Source organism: Myxine glutinosa, chromosome 12, assembly GCF_964187855.1.
Source record: "Myxine glutinosa chromosome 12, kmMyxGlut1.1, whole genome shotgun sequence".
Taxonomy (NCBI): domain Eukaryota; kingdom Metazoa; phylum Chordata; class Myxini; order Myxiniformes; family Myxinidae; genus Myxine; species Myxine glutinosa.
This window is the reverse complement of record NC_136272.1, coordinates 85,455,249-85,469,752: the sequence shown is the minus strand read 5'-3', so window position 1 is coordinate 85,469,752 and position 14,504 is coordinate 85,455,249. Positions and strand designations below refer to the sequence as shown.

General features: G+C 43.2%; 1 protein-coding gene across 1 annotated transcript in view; it reads left to right on the top strand.

The window, feature by feature from the left end:
• LOC137437562 (metabotropic glutamate receptor 6) overlaps positions 1 to 14,504 on the top strand; it is a 676,955-nt gene that overhangs the window by 32,015 nt on the left and 630,436 nt on the right. Inside the window, exon 2 of the mRNA XM_068131991.2 lies at positions 14,021 to 14,359. Coding sequence (XP_067988092.2) covers positions 14,021 to 14,359 — 339 coding nt within the window. The remainder of the gene's footprint in view (positions 1 to 14,020; positions 14,360 to 14,504) is intronic.

Here is a 14,504-nt window from a genome sequence, read left to right as displayed (position 1 = left end):
TGGGGCGGCCTGGCCTGAACAAGTTGGCAGTTGTTTGGAATCTTCTCCACTTGTAGATGATCTTCCGGACAGTCGAATGATTGATTTCAAATTGTTTGGAGATCTTTTTAAATCCCTTCCCAGACTCGTAGGCATCTATAACCTTCTTTCTGAAGGCCTCAGAAAGCTCTTTTGATCTCGGCACGGTGACGCCGCACAGTTCAACAACAAAGAGCAAACCAAACTAAATGTCTGAGGTTTAAATAAGACAGGTTCCTCCAAGATCCTCTCTCACGATGTTCTAATCATTTGCACCTGAGCTGGTGCACCTGATTCTAATTTTAGGTATTTGAAGTAGTGATAAATATCGGGGTGTACGTACTTTTTCCACATGTGAAATTTGCATTTATGTTTATTTAAATTATACAATGGACTACAAAATGTAAATATTTCATGATATTTGTTATATTATATCACCTTTATCTATCAATATTGTTGAAATGAAGATCAAATAGCTGTATGTTGAAATATGTTGAAAAAGTCAAAACTTTACATGGGGTGTACTTACTTTTTCACGTGACTGTATACCTATGTGGGAGGATAGCCTCAAGTCTTAGACCCGAGACGTACACATACTCATCTTTTAAATGTCTCGCCTGGTTTTCAAGTCCAGACCCAGCTATAAACTGCCATCCTGGTGTTTCACTGACAGGAAGATTCATCAATGTGTGCACCCTGTCCATTGGGAGATGCTTTGATCGCAGAATTTAAATGCAAACTTCATGGTTTGCTGATCTTTCTTCCAAACGATAGTGGAAGTTTTCATCAAACAAATTTCTGTTTGAGTCTGAGTGCTTTACTGCAGATTTATTCTTTTTTTAATCCTTGAGAAATGTATATTCCAGGCAAAGGTTTACATAAACAGCTTTACATTTGCTTTTGCAAGCCTGGTGTGACTTAACGGTTAAGATGGCTGGTTTAAGATCTTTGTATCTTGAGGTTGAACCCCTTTCATGCCGTTAAATAACATTAGGTGGGTTGACTCAGCCTGTCATCCTTCCGAGGTCGACAAAATGAGTACCAGCTTACTGAGAACATTGGCACTGCATCAGCGGCACAGCCACACTCCCAGAAATAATGCAACCAGCAGACACAGGCTGCATACGAAATGATGGGTTGATGCATGGACTCGGAGGATGAGCTTTCATACTATGATGTGTATCCCAAGACTTTGTAGCGCATGCTAACATCCTGTCTCGCAGTCAAAATCATGCCTTTCTTGTCCAAAGCTAAGCATGATGTTTTCAAGCCACCAATGACCAAAGTGGGTCACCATTCACCATTCTGCAACTGCAAATGCAAATTCACCATTCTGCAAATGGTCACCATTCTGCAACTGGACCAGAAGGTATCAGCCCACGGGTCCTAAAATCCTGCTCTTCCGCTCTATCTCACCCTCTCTCTGTTCTCTTCACCCTTTTTTTTGCTCAAGGTCATCTGCCATCATCTTGGAAATCAGCAAACATCACCGCTTTACACAAAAAGATGCAAAAACAGATCCTTGCAACTACAGACCAATCAGCCTGCTCCCAATCATCAGCAAAGTCTTGGAATCCATCATTGCTTCGGATATCAAATCCTTCCTCTTCTCCAATGGCTGGATCTCCGATCACCAATTTGGATTCAGACCAGGTCACTCTACTCTGGACATGCTGCTTCTGCTGTCTCAACAATGGATGGAGGTCCTCAATTTCAAACAGGAAATCAGAGCTGTCTCCCTTGACATATCACGTGCCTTCGATACGGTCTGGCAACCAGCTCTGCTCACCAAACTCTCCTCCTATAGTATCCATGGAAATCTCCTCACATGGCTTGCGGACTTCCTCTCTGGTCATAGTCAACGTGTGGCCCTGAATAGATTTCTCTCATCTCCCCTTCCTATTCTGGCTGGAGTTCCCCAAGGTAGTGTTCTGGGCCCTGTGCTTTTTCTGGTCTTCATCAATGATCTCTCCGACTCTTTGGAAAATCCTCTCTATCGCTTTGCTGATGACTACACTCTCTCCCGCTCCATTCCTCATCCCTCAGATCGGCAGTCTGCAGCCTCCTCACTCTCTGCAGACCTGGACAAAATCACAGACTGGTCAAACAAGTGGAACATGTCTTTCAATCCTGACAAATCTCACACTCTTACGATGTCTCTCCGGAAAGACCAACTGGACAACCCTCCCATCTACTTTCTCAACAATCCTCTCCAAGAAGTTCTGTCGCTCAAGCTTTTGGGTCTCACTATCTGCCATGATCTTTCCTGGGAAAACCACATTTCCAAGCTGGCCTCCAAAGCCAGTCGCCTACTGGGCATCCTCCGTCGTGCGAAGTCCTTCCTTGGCACACCTGAGCTCCTCACCACATACATGGCTTTCATCCGCAGCTCAATGGAATACTGTTCTCCCCTCTGGGCCAATGCTCCTGCCTCACACCTAGCTCGGCTTCACGCTGTTGAAACCAAAGCTTTCAGAATCATTGGAATCTCCTGCGATGAAGCTAACTCCGAGGGCCTTTCACTCACTCACCGCAGGCAGGTTGGTGGTCTTTCTGTCTTCTACCGACTCCTCTCCGGCCTTGCTCCCCCAGCTCTCTCTGTGCTCTGTCCCCCAAATATTCCTACAGGTCGCACAAGACCTGCCAGCAACCCTCTTATGTTTAAACTGCCAAAATCTAGGCTCTCTGCTCACCTTCACTCTTTCATTCCTCTTTTCTCCCACCTTTGGAACAAACTCCCCCACTCCCTTCAATCCCACTCCTCCCTCCAGGCCTTTAAAACAGCTGTTCACTACCATCTCTTATCTTCCCCCATCCAAAACCTTGATCTTTTCTACCCCTGCTAATTTACCCCAGATCCACTTTTTTTTTAATTCCAACTTCTTTCCTGGAAGTCCTTGCAGTGTCCATATGTTTTATACCTCTTCCACCTCCCCCCAAGCCCTCTCTCTCCCACAGATCTCTCGATGTCCCTGCTCTCAAATGTTGTGTTGTGTCCTTCCCCCTCTCTCCCCATCTTGTCTACCGCTCCCCTTATTATATGTTTTATGTGTCGGTTTGACTTGTTGTGTGATTAATGTTGCTCTTTCACGAGCCTCGATCTTGTATACAAAAAAACAACAAAAAAGTGATGATTAACAAAAACAAAAAGTCCCTTAAACCTATCTCAAGCAAATTTTCACCCTGGGAATTGTGATTGGCTGATCAGGTGTGTAAACTTGGCAATCAGGGGCAATAAAAGCTCATACAGGGATACAAAGCTCAAACAAGGATACAAAACACAAACCATCATGAACTAGATGGTATTCATAGAATACTTACCCTGCGCAGTCAACTTGGTGTGAGCCAACTCTTTTGTTTTTGAAGTTTTTTTTTTCTTTGATCCAATATGGCTGCCAGACCACGTGACATAAATTTAGATTCTCGAATATAATTGTTGCGTAGATCACGCTCAATAAATTTCAAAATGATCAGACGAAGCGTTGTCCCTGTCAATTTATGACGTCATAAGGAAAGCACCAATGACGTCTTCATTAACATATCTTATTCTTCATGGGGAGTACTTGACAATGAGCCATGTTTCAATTTTTTCCATGGATTGGGGTCGGAGATATAAAGGGACAAAGTTTTTCGGTTTTTGCAAGATGGCGCCTTTACCGCTGAACTATGACGTCGTAATTATCATTAAAATATTCTACAGGAGGAGGCGCTCCCATGGTGAAAATTTCGTGTCAATCGGTCCAAGAATTGCAGAGAAAAAAATTCTTACTGATCAAATCAAGCGTTGTACTTGCCGAATTATGACGTCATTATTACTGTACTGATGGCATCGTCATTAACATAGCTTATTCCCCAAGGAGAGTGCTTGACATTGAGCCATATTTCAATTTTTTCCATCGAGTGGTTTCGGAGATATAGAGGTGCAACGTTTTTCGATTTTTCAAAGATGGCGCCTGTACCACGTGACTAATGACGTCATAATTATCATTAGAACAATTCTACAGGAGGAGCCGCTCATATTCTGAAAATTTCGTGTTCATTGGACCCACAGTTGCAGAGGATTTTGTTTTTTTCATACTGATCAGATCAAGCGTTGTACTTGTCGAATTATGACGTCATCAAGGAGGCACCTATGACATCATCATTAACATGTCTTATTCCCCATGTGGTGTACTTGACAATGAGCCATGTTTCAATTTTTTCCATTAAGCGGTTTGGGAGATATAGAGGTGTAACGTGTTTCCAAGATGGCGTCTGTACCACGTGACATATGACGTCATAATTATCAGCAAAAAATCTACATTAAGAGGCGCTCCGACGGTAAAATTTCATGTCAATCTGACCAACGGTTGCCGAGAAAATGAATTTTTAAAATGCAGACACGGCACACGTACTGTACTGCACACGTACGGACCCAATTGCTTACCCCTGCTTTTCGCTTCGCGAGTGCAGGGTAAAAATGCAGACACGGCACACATACGGCACACGGCGCACCCGATTGCTTAACCCCGCTTTTCGCTTCGCGAGTGCATGGTAATGACTAGACATCATAAGCTGTTCAAGCACAATATATAACATGCCTTTCCTGTTCGTTGAAACCTTGTCATTCACTGTGCTTTGGTCCTCCATGAGCCTTGACTTGGTATTTTTAGCTCACCTGAAACGAAGTTCAGGGGGAGTTTATGCGATGGCGCGTTGTCCGTCCGTCCGTCCGTCAGTTCGTGAAACACCTGAAATTTCTTCTCCGAAACCGCCGATGGGATTGCGACCAAATTTGGCACAAATTATATTTGTTGTGTTGTGACCAAAGTTTGTTCACGGCATTAAAAAATCGGGGTCTAAGTGGATCCAGGTTTGACCCCCCAAAATCGGTGTTTGCTTTTACCTCAGAAACTACACATGCAATTTCGATTAAACTTCACCACAACCTTCATCACCTGTGAGGTACCAACGTTTGTTCACGGCATTAAAAAAATCTGCCCCTTCGGGGATCTACGGGGGGGGGGGCGGGGGAGGGGTTGCCCCCCAAATTAGGTATTTGCTTTCTTCTCAAAAACTACATTTGCAATTCTGATGAAACTTCACCACAACCTTCATCACCCGTGAGGTACCAACGTTTGTTCACGGCATTAAAAAAATCTGCCCCTTCAGGGATCTACGGGGGGGGGGGGGGCGGGGGCGGGGGAGGGGTTGCCCCCCAAATTAGGTATTTGCTTTCTTCTCAAAAACTACATATGCAATTCTGATGAAACTTCACCACAACGTTCATCACCCGTGAGGTACCAACGTTTGTTCACGGTATTTAAAAAATCTGCCCCTTCGGGGACCTACGGGGGGGGGGGGGGGGGGCGGGGGAGGGGTTGCCCCCCAAATTAGGTATTTGCTTTCTTCTCAAAAACTACATCTGCAATTCTGATGAAACTTGACCGCAACCTCAATCACCTGTGTTGTACCAAAGTTTGTTCCTGGCATTTAGAAAATCAGGGTCTAAGGTGGTCTATGGGGGGGCTTTCCCCCAAAAATAGGTATTTGCTTTTTTCTCAGAACCTACACACACAATTTTGATGAAATGTCACCACAACCTTCATCATCCGTGATGTACCAATGTTTCCTCAAGGCATTGGGAAAATTGGGGTCTGAGGAGGTACACGGGGTGGAAGGGGGGGGGGGGGGGGGGGTTGCCCCACAAAATAGGTATTTTTTTGTTTGTTTCTTTCTAGTCTTATGATTATGTTCGTATGATTCTGCATGCTGCCTTGTCCTCTAGCAAGCATTGAAATTGGTTTAAAATACCTTTAGTCAGTGCAGTAGACTGTTTATTCTTCCAGTTTCTTTTTAGATTGGACCACGAAGCCACGTTTCAGGATTTTTGTGGCCGTGGCCCCCTGCACTACTAGAACTCGCACGGACTCTAATGACTCGTATTGTTTGCCTTTATGCTTTTAGCATCGGGCCGTTCCAATGATTTATTACACGTTTTAGAATTACTTATTTATGTGCGTCTTTTTCCAGCTCTTTGCAGTTTGTATTTTCAACTGCAAATGGCCTTGGTGATGCTAAGCAGATAGAAGGGGTCGCAAAGTCAGGCGATCATTTGAGTTGAGATGCATCACTGCATCAGGGTTAAGGCCCGTTTGCTCAGGTTACAAACCACATCACATCTTCAGCCAGAAGAGCAAATGGCAGTAACAGCTATGGATGTTTTTAATTACTCTGAGAAGATCTGGCAGAGAATGATAATTACAGGCATAGGACAAGGTAATCACATGTATTGTCACACAATTACTTATCCAAATACTTTGGATTTGGAGTGAATGTCTCTCTTAAATGTATTAACGTTCAATTATCTTTTTTATGTTACTACTAATTCCATCAAATTCCAGTTGATGTTAAAGTGTATCCATCTTTCTTTGCTCTTCACATTACATGGTTTTGATTATATTGTTATTGATCATCAAAGGACAACGCACTTTGCAAATGCAGTCACGAGACAGAGCAGTTGTCAGGGTGACACTTAACAATCAATGTGTTGTTTACTCCCACACAAGAGTCTGGCCATAAAATTTCAAAAGCAGAAAAGCTTTTGTTGCTGCACAATAAGTGCATATCACTTTAAAACGTTGGTTTGTTGACGGGTTGCTGATTGGCTAACTCTCGGTTTGCTGATTGGTTCAATCAGACTGCAGAGCACAACGCAGACCTCGCTCTGCTAGGCAAATATACCTATTTTTCTTTCAATAATACCTACTTTTACCTCCATGGAAAACTGAATAAAAAATTCTAACCGAGTCTCTTTTTTTCCTTTATGGGAATCTCCAGGAAATCCCAATAACCACTGCATAAATAATATAATGTTCTGGATATTTTGATACCTACATGTCACATGTTCTGGATAAGGTTATCCATACATGCATGCAAAAGAAGTAGCTTGGTTACATAAGTAGAAAGGGAACCAAAAATAGGGGATAAAACAGGGAGAAAGGTAGATGTTGAACGGGTATAAAAATGAAAGGCGGTTGGAACAAGAAAGGAGTAACAAGAGGGTAGAGAAGGTGGAATTATGGGACTTACTCAGGTTAAGGAGGAGGAGATGGGAGGGGAAAAGTGATTAATTGGACTCATTAAGAGTTTGTCTTCATTGTACCTGCAATATCATAACTAAAGCAGGACAGGGTTATAAATTCAACTAGCAGGGTCTTCGATGGGTTCATAGATGTCTAACCTCAAATGATCAATCTTTTGGAGTGTGTCTGAGGAGGTACACGGGGTATGACAGCAAAGTCAAACCGGTGTATGACTTTGCTGCATACACCGGTTTGCGTGAAGGATAGGTTCCTGAAAGATTCGCACAATAGCGATTTCGTGCAGAACGGGGCTCATAAAGCATTGTGTGAATGAGGATATATGGACTGGATGAGCTATTTCCGGGGTAGGCATGCTACCTCCAAGGACATAATAATCTATATCTATAAAAGTGAAATGTCCGTTTGTTTGTTTGTTTGTTTGTGAACCTACTCCTCTGAACTCCCAAGGTTAATCGGCACAAAACTTTATCGGATAACATCTTTTACCACCCTGCACATAAATAGGGGTTTTAAAATAGTTATTTTCTCACGATTCATAAATTAAAATCATCCGAGCCGCCACCTGTCGCCATGATCTCCAAGTGTCGATCCACATATACAAATCTTTATAAAAAGCCCAATTTTTATCGGATTTCAACACGGATATCAATATAATTAGTTTTATGGTAAGCTCCGATAATTAAATATGTTATCATATGTGAGAAACAACTCTTAATTAAGACGTTATTGTGGCGGACACGAAAGCTCACTGACGTGAGGGCATCATTTCACGCACCAAGTGGGCGGCGGCCACGCCCGAGGGGTAGGCGTGGCCGCGGGATATACACCGGGCGCGCAGCCCGGAGCGCTCCAGTGCGGATGAGTGAGCAATGAATAAAGAGCTCGATGATAACCAAAGCGTTGTGGACTACCTTTGTTCAACATGTGTGCTCCCGCACCACATTATCATGATTGGTAAGTTCGGCAAAGAAGGAGTCACGTGACCTCTCAAATGCGCGAATTATTCAAAAACTGAATATAGTACAAAGACAACCTATACATCGTTTCAAAGGTAATTTTACTGCTCATCTAACATCACTCTCAAGTGTGAAAAAATAGTGTGTTGAAAAAAGGACCCAAGTGACGCCAACTAGATTGAGGAGGGAAAAAAATGAATTTAAACGATTTCAGCAAAAGGCTGCAACATTACAAAATGTGAAAAAAGTGAAGGGGTCTGAATACTTTCTGAATGCACTGTATATATCTTCTTTTTTTAAAAACTAATAACCTGAAACCATGAATGTACACTATTAAACAAATAAATATTAGTAACTCCTGGTCCAGACATTTCGTTCCCCGGGCCCTGCACCCAACCGGGCACAACGGTCCACTGGCAGAGGAGCAGGCAATGTGAAAAGCCGACTGCAAAACAGCAGGGGACCCCTCCCAGGGAATACGGGCCAGGGTCCGCCTAATGTTCCCTTTAACTTCAAACTTCAAGTTTGCCAGTTATGCGAATATTATCAAAATTGCTGCGGCGCATAAATCTACATATCGAATCACCCTCGAGTGACCGTAAACGTCTTTTTGGTAGATCCCTCACTTTCCTGCTCTTTCACTTCATCATATAAACTCAGCGCATTAGGCATATTTACTGCATGGCTTAAAGGCATAACCTGCTGATTGGTTGAGAGGAGACACGCTCTGATTGGCTGCCAGCGATGTCAACATTAGCGATCGCATTTTTGGTCGAGGTGGTGCATTTAAACTTGTAACTTTTGACTCACTTAATGGATTAAAATAATTTATTTTTTAGGGAATTAAAACCGAACATTTAGTTCACCTAAGGTGAATCCGTGCAAAGCCAGATCGGGCAGTGTGGGGTATCACCGTATATATGTAGATACTCTTTCGGTGAAATGCCAGTTTTGTTATTTTAAGGTGTTTCTCTCACCAAACAAAAAATGAGGTTTTTGCACTTTTTACTTAGATATGAGGCTCAAAGTACGTTTTCATTCAAGGTCAGTCTATATATTACAAGTGATAAACTAGAAAGAGCAATCAAAGACTGCAGACCCTCGCCAGGACGTGTTTTCAGTGTTTTTTTAAAGGCTTTTGTGTGAAAACAAACATGGCGTCTGAACCACATGACCGATGACATCATCATTAGTTTTTTTTTCTCCACCAATTAATACCTACATGACGCTCAAGAAATTTCCTCTTGATCGGATGAAGTTTTGTACTTGTCGAATTATGACGTCATAATGGAGGCACCTATGACATCATCATTAACATATTTTATTCCCCCATGGAGAGTTCTTTACAATGAGCCATGTCTCAATTTTTTCTATTCAGCGCTTTCAGAGATATGGAGGTGCAATATTTTTCGGTTTTTCCAAGATGGCGGCCGAACCACGTGACCTATAACGTCATAATTATCATGAAAAAATTATACAGGTGGAGTTGCACCTATGGTGAAAATTTCCTGTCAATTGGACCAACGGTTGCAGAGAAAATCATATGTATTCTGTGCGAACAAACAGACAGACAGACAGACAAACAAAAAAAACAAACAGACAGACTCAAATGCAATACCCTCTCCTCTGGCGAGGGTAAAAATGTAAAAGGATGTCGGGATGGTATGCCAAAAAGCATGTAAACCATGTAGGGATGGTCACAAGAAATTATCATGTGAAACCATCCCCACATCCGGCACTTCTCCTGGGTCTGTTACAGACCAAAGATTGTATCTGTAGTCCCCCTATGCCTATTGGGTCTGAATCCACATTGACTTTCAGGGAGGCTTTCTCAAATTATTGTCGGAACAAGTCTGTTTCGAACATCTGTGGCGGAGATGTTGGCAGCAACGGAGGGTAAGGTGATGCCTCTGTAATTTGAACAGTCAGACTTCTCTCCTTTATTCTTGTCGAGGGAGACTGTATCATGAAAGTCCAGAGTCACTGACCCTTTCTTCCAGCATGCTATAGACAGACCTGTCAAGATCCATCATGCTATAGACTATCAAGAAGTGTATCACCCCCTTGCATATAGACCTCTGCTGAGATCTATCTTTTCTGGGGGCTTTTTTGTAATTGAATTGTGTTGTAGCAGTCTTGATGTCTTCATGGTTTGATGGTTCATCCAGCTCAAATTTCACTTCCCTTGGGAGATGGACATCTCCTGCACCATCCGTTGGTCACCAAATAGGCTCTCAGAGTGTTTTGACCATCAGTGCAAGATGGACTCTTTATCTGTGAGCAGTATCATACCATCCAAATATTTCAGTCATACCAGCACCTAGTAGGAAGGTCCAAACAGATCTCAAGGCTTCATATAAGGGTCTTATATCTCACATATCTTCATACATTTGTGTCCTCTCAGCGAGCGCTATCCACCACTTGTTTTAAGTGACTCGGAGGTTGGTTTGTAGAGTGCTGCAAGCTTCCCAATACGTAGCTTTTGCAACCTGATAATCAGGGCATGCCAAGTACTCCATTATGACAGGATTGTTTGTTTTTGAAAAAGCCCCTGAATTTTTATATCATTTTCATCAAACCAGTCTTGGTTTCTTCTGATTGAAAAGCCAACCACTTCTGCAGATATTTCCTGCAAGACAGATTTCAACTGTTTCCACTGCTCTTCTGGGTTAATAATCATTTGCCAAAGGTGGGCCACTGCAGGGTCTGTCTCACTGAACTGAAAATATGTAGAATGACCATTGCCATTCACACCACACAGGTGGAGATGTAGCTACCGGGCGCCATCTTGGTTGGCACTCGATGCTGGGCGATGGTGATTTCCGTCATGCACGTAATTCAGAGCGAAAAGCGTTTGCGTTTTTTCACCTTTTGTGCGATCGTTTTTCACTAGGAAACCTATCACAGTTACTACAACACTTTTCTTTTCACAAAAAAAAAATTTCGAGAACAAATATTGTTAATTTGGGAGCGTGAAGAACTCGGGACATTTTCATAAAACTTGCGAAGAGTCTGTCCGAATTATTTCACAATGATTTCTTTTTGGTCAAAATTGAAAACATGAATTTAGCTGTCCTTTTATTACGTATCAAAATAATGCAAACTAAAGTGATGAAATGCAATCAACTTTATTAAGTAGGCCCAAATGGTTGGCAGAGTGAGCACTCGGGAGAATGTACATGTCTGTGTGTACAACGTGTGTACATGTAATGTTTGTTTTTGTATGTCACATGATTTTGTCCCTATATTCACTCCAGTAGCAGGTATATAATCATCCAAGTAACCGGTGTGCGTATATGTGTGTGTGTATATAATGTGTGTGTGTGTGTGTATGTGTGTATGTTTGTGTGTGTGTGTATATGTGTGTGTGTATGTGTATGTGTATGTGTGTGTGTGTGTGTATGTTTGTGTGAATGTGTGTATATGTGTGTGTATATATGTATTGTGTGTGTGTGTGTGTGTGTGTGTGTGTGTGTGTGTGTGTGTGTGTGTATATTGTTGCGGTTCTCTCGCCGGCCTTCTTCCCCTTATCAAGGGGGGATTAATCCCCTTGTCTTTACTGGCCTGGCGGAACCGAGACTTATTACGTCCTTTCCGGGCGAGCGCAAAATAGGGTTTCGGGACCAAATTCTCGCTCGTACCTAAGTACTCGCGCCGCCACGGAAACGAGGTAGCAAGCCTCGCACGAACCACGTGAGGTTGGAGTACGCCGAGCGGTTTGCGTACACTTGATCCGCGCAGTCTTAGATAGTGGCACCCGATTGGAGCGATCTTATTCGTGCCACACTTAGTCAATGGTGAAACCACAAAGATGATCGAATCAAGAAGAAAGGACAGATTGGTTTAATTATTATTACACTTATATACAGCTCAAGGACGAAGAGACACAGAGCAAGCTTAGATGGTCTTAATTATCCCAGGGACAACGGGCCCGTCTCACACTCACACGGGGTATTGCAGATGGGCAGGTGTTCCCCAGCGCGTCCAAGGATGGTCCTCGTCCAGCTCTCCACGGTCCCCGGCACGTCCGCGAAGATAGAGGTAGGCGAAGGCAGGGACTCGTAGCGTGTCTCTTGAACCACGGAGATAATATCGGGGCGAACGGTAGAGAGGACTTTTACGGCAAAGGGCGGGACGGCTTTTACAGCAAAGGGCGGTTACTCAGCCTCGTTCACTCGCTTGGCTGAAATGCACAAGTTGGTTAAAAATACGCCTGGCTGCGCCCGCGTATATTCAACGACCAACTCCTCTTCTTCAATGCCTTGGTGTTGGTTAGCGCACGTGTTCTCATGCGATGGTCAAGTTCATCAAGCGGTACAATGCGAGTTCTCTCATCAAGTCCCCTCTCTGCAAGTCCTGTGGCGCAAGTCCTTCTCCTCTGCAAGTCCTGTGACGCAAGTCCTTCTCCTCTGCAAGTCCTGTGACGCAAGTCCTTTACCTCTCTGCTGCAGTCCTGTCTAGGGCTTTGCGCAGCGGGTTATATCGGCACGCTCCGCGAAACTTCTGGAACTCACCGGACTCTTCTCACCACGCCCTCTGACGCCACCACCTCTGAGCCCTGATTGGCGGCTCATGCTTACCGTCATCGCCTCTGCCGCTCCGCCTCGACTCCGCCCCGACCCTCCTCCGCCGCCCTCGTGTTAACTCGCCCAAAATGAACCCACATTAACAAACTGTATTGAGGTTACGGACGTAGGATGATCGGGGGCAGTTGGGCCTATTTTCCTGGCTTTACACACACAGAATTAACACTGGAAAAGGCCTATTCTCACACATACTAAGAAATAACTATACTACAAATGAGGCTACATGTTGCTTGTGTGACTATCTATGGGGGACAACCTTTAACCTTTATTAGGCTCACTGTACAAATCTCAAAACCGTAGCAATATATATATATATATATATATATATATATATATATATATATATATATATATGTGTGTGTGTGTATATGTAAACAGTTCAAAACAAACGAGATCCGCGAAGCGAGTCGGTCGAGTCGTGCTAGCCAAGATGGCGACACGGCGGCTACACTTTTCTCGGAGTATGAGCGTTCTATATATTTTCAATTCAGTGGTCTGTCTCTGTCTTCAAACTTGTTCTGAAAATCTGCCTTAAAAAACTTCAGGTAAATAAATTCGGTGTACTTGTGGTTTCCGTATTTGTTGACTTTTTATTTTGGGTGGTGATTTGATTTCAAAATGCAACTTTGACTCGAACCGTATGTTACTGTATAATGGTGAATTAATTTTTTCCCACCTGTTCGTTTTTAATATATACACAAAGAATTAAGTTAAGCACCCCTACACAACGAATTAAGGTAAGCACCCCCTAATATATATTCTTTGTGTATATGTATACATTGGCATATATTCTAAGGTATGTGAGATCAAATAATGATTGGTATGACATTAGCAATTATCCATTGATGAAATTGAGTGATCAAAGTGAAAAAAAGTGATTGGTTGAGTCAGTGATCCGATCACGTGGGTCCTACACACGTTATTGACGCAAAGATCGCTAGAGGTCTTCTCAGAACAATGACTGTACGTTAGAAAACATAAACGTCATCCACACTGTCCGTGATGGACCTATAGCTCCATACTTAAATTGAGGTGAAAATATGCCTAAAATTCCCAAAAAAATTCACCTTAAATTATTCAGAATAAAATATTGAAAACGGCATGATTGTTATGTTTTTATGTGACCATAATATCACTTCTCCAGAAAATATAGCAATATCATGGGTATATTACACTGTTTTGACGACAACAAACTTGTAATGTGCGAGGTTGTAAAAAAACGGGGGGGGTGCTTAACTTAATTCTTTGTGTATAGATGGGCCAGTTTTATGTAAATGTGCCATGCAACCCTGTTTTCCTAATTCCGTTAAATGTCTATTTAAATCAGGGAGACTATGATCCTGATGCTTGACTGACAAATATATTCTGCTGGCAGGGCCCTGCTGGAAAGGCATGCGGTGAACTGAAGAAAGAGAAGGGTATCCACCGTTTGGAGGCAATGCTGTACGCACTGGATCTCATCAATGATGACCCAGACCTCTTGCCCAATATCACCTTGGGGGCACGGGTGCTCGACACTTGTTCACGAGACACTTATGCACTCGAACAGTCTCTCACCTTTGTGCAGGCGCTAATTGGGCGTGACACCTCGGACGTCCGCTGCCCTAGCGGGAAACCACCATTGTTTGGACAACCTGAGCGTATCGTCGGTGTGGTGGGTGCAGCTGCCAGTTCAGTCTCCATCATGGTGGCCAATGTACTACGTCTTTTCCAGGTTTGTTCACTACACACACACACACACACACACACACACACACACACACACACACACACACACACACACACACACACACACACACACACACACACACACACACACACACACACACACACACTATACACACACACACACACACACA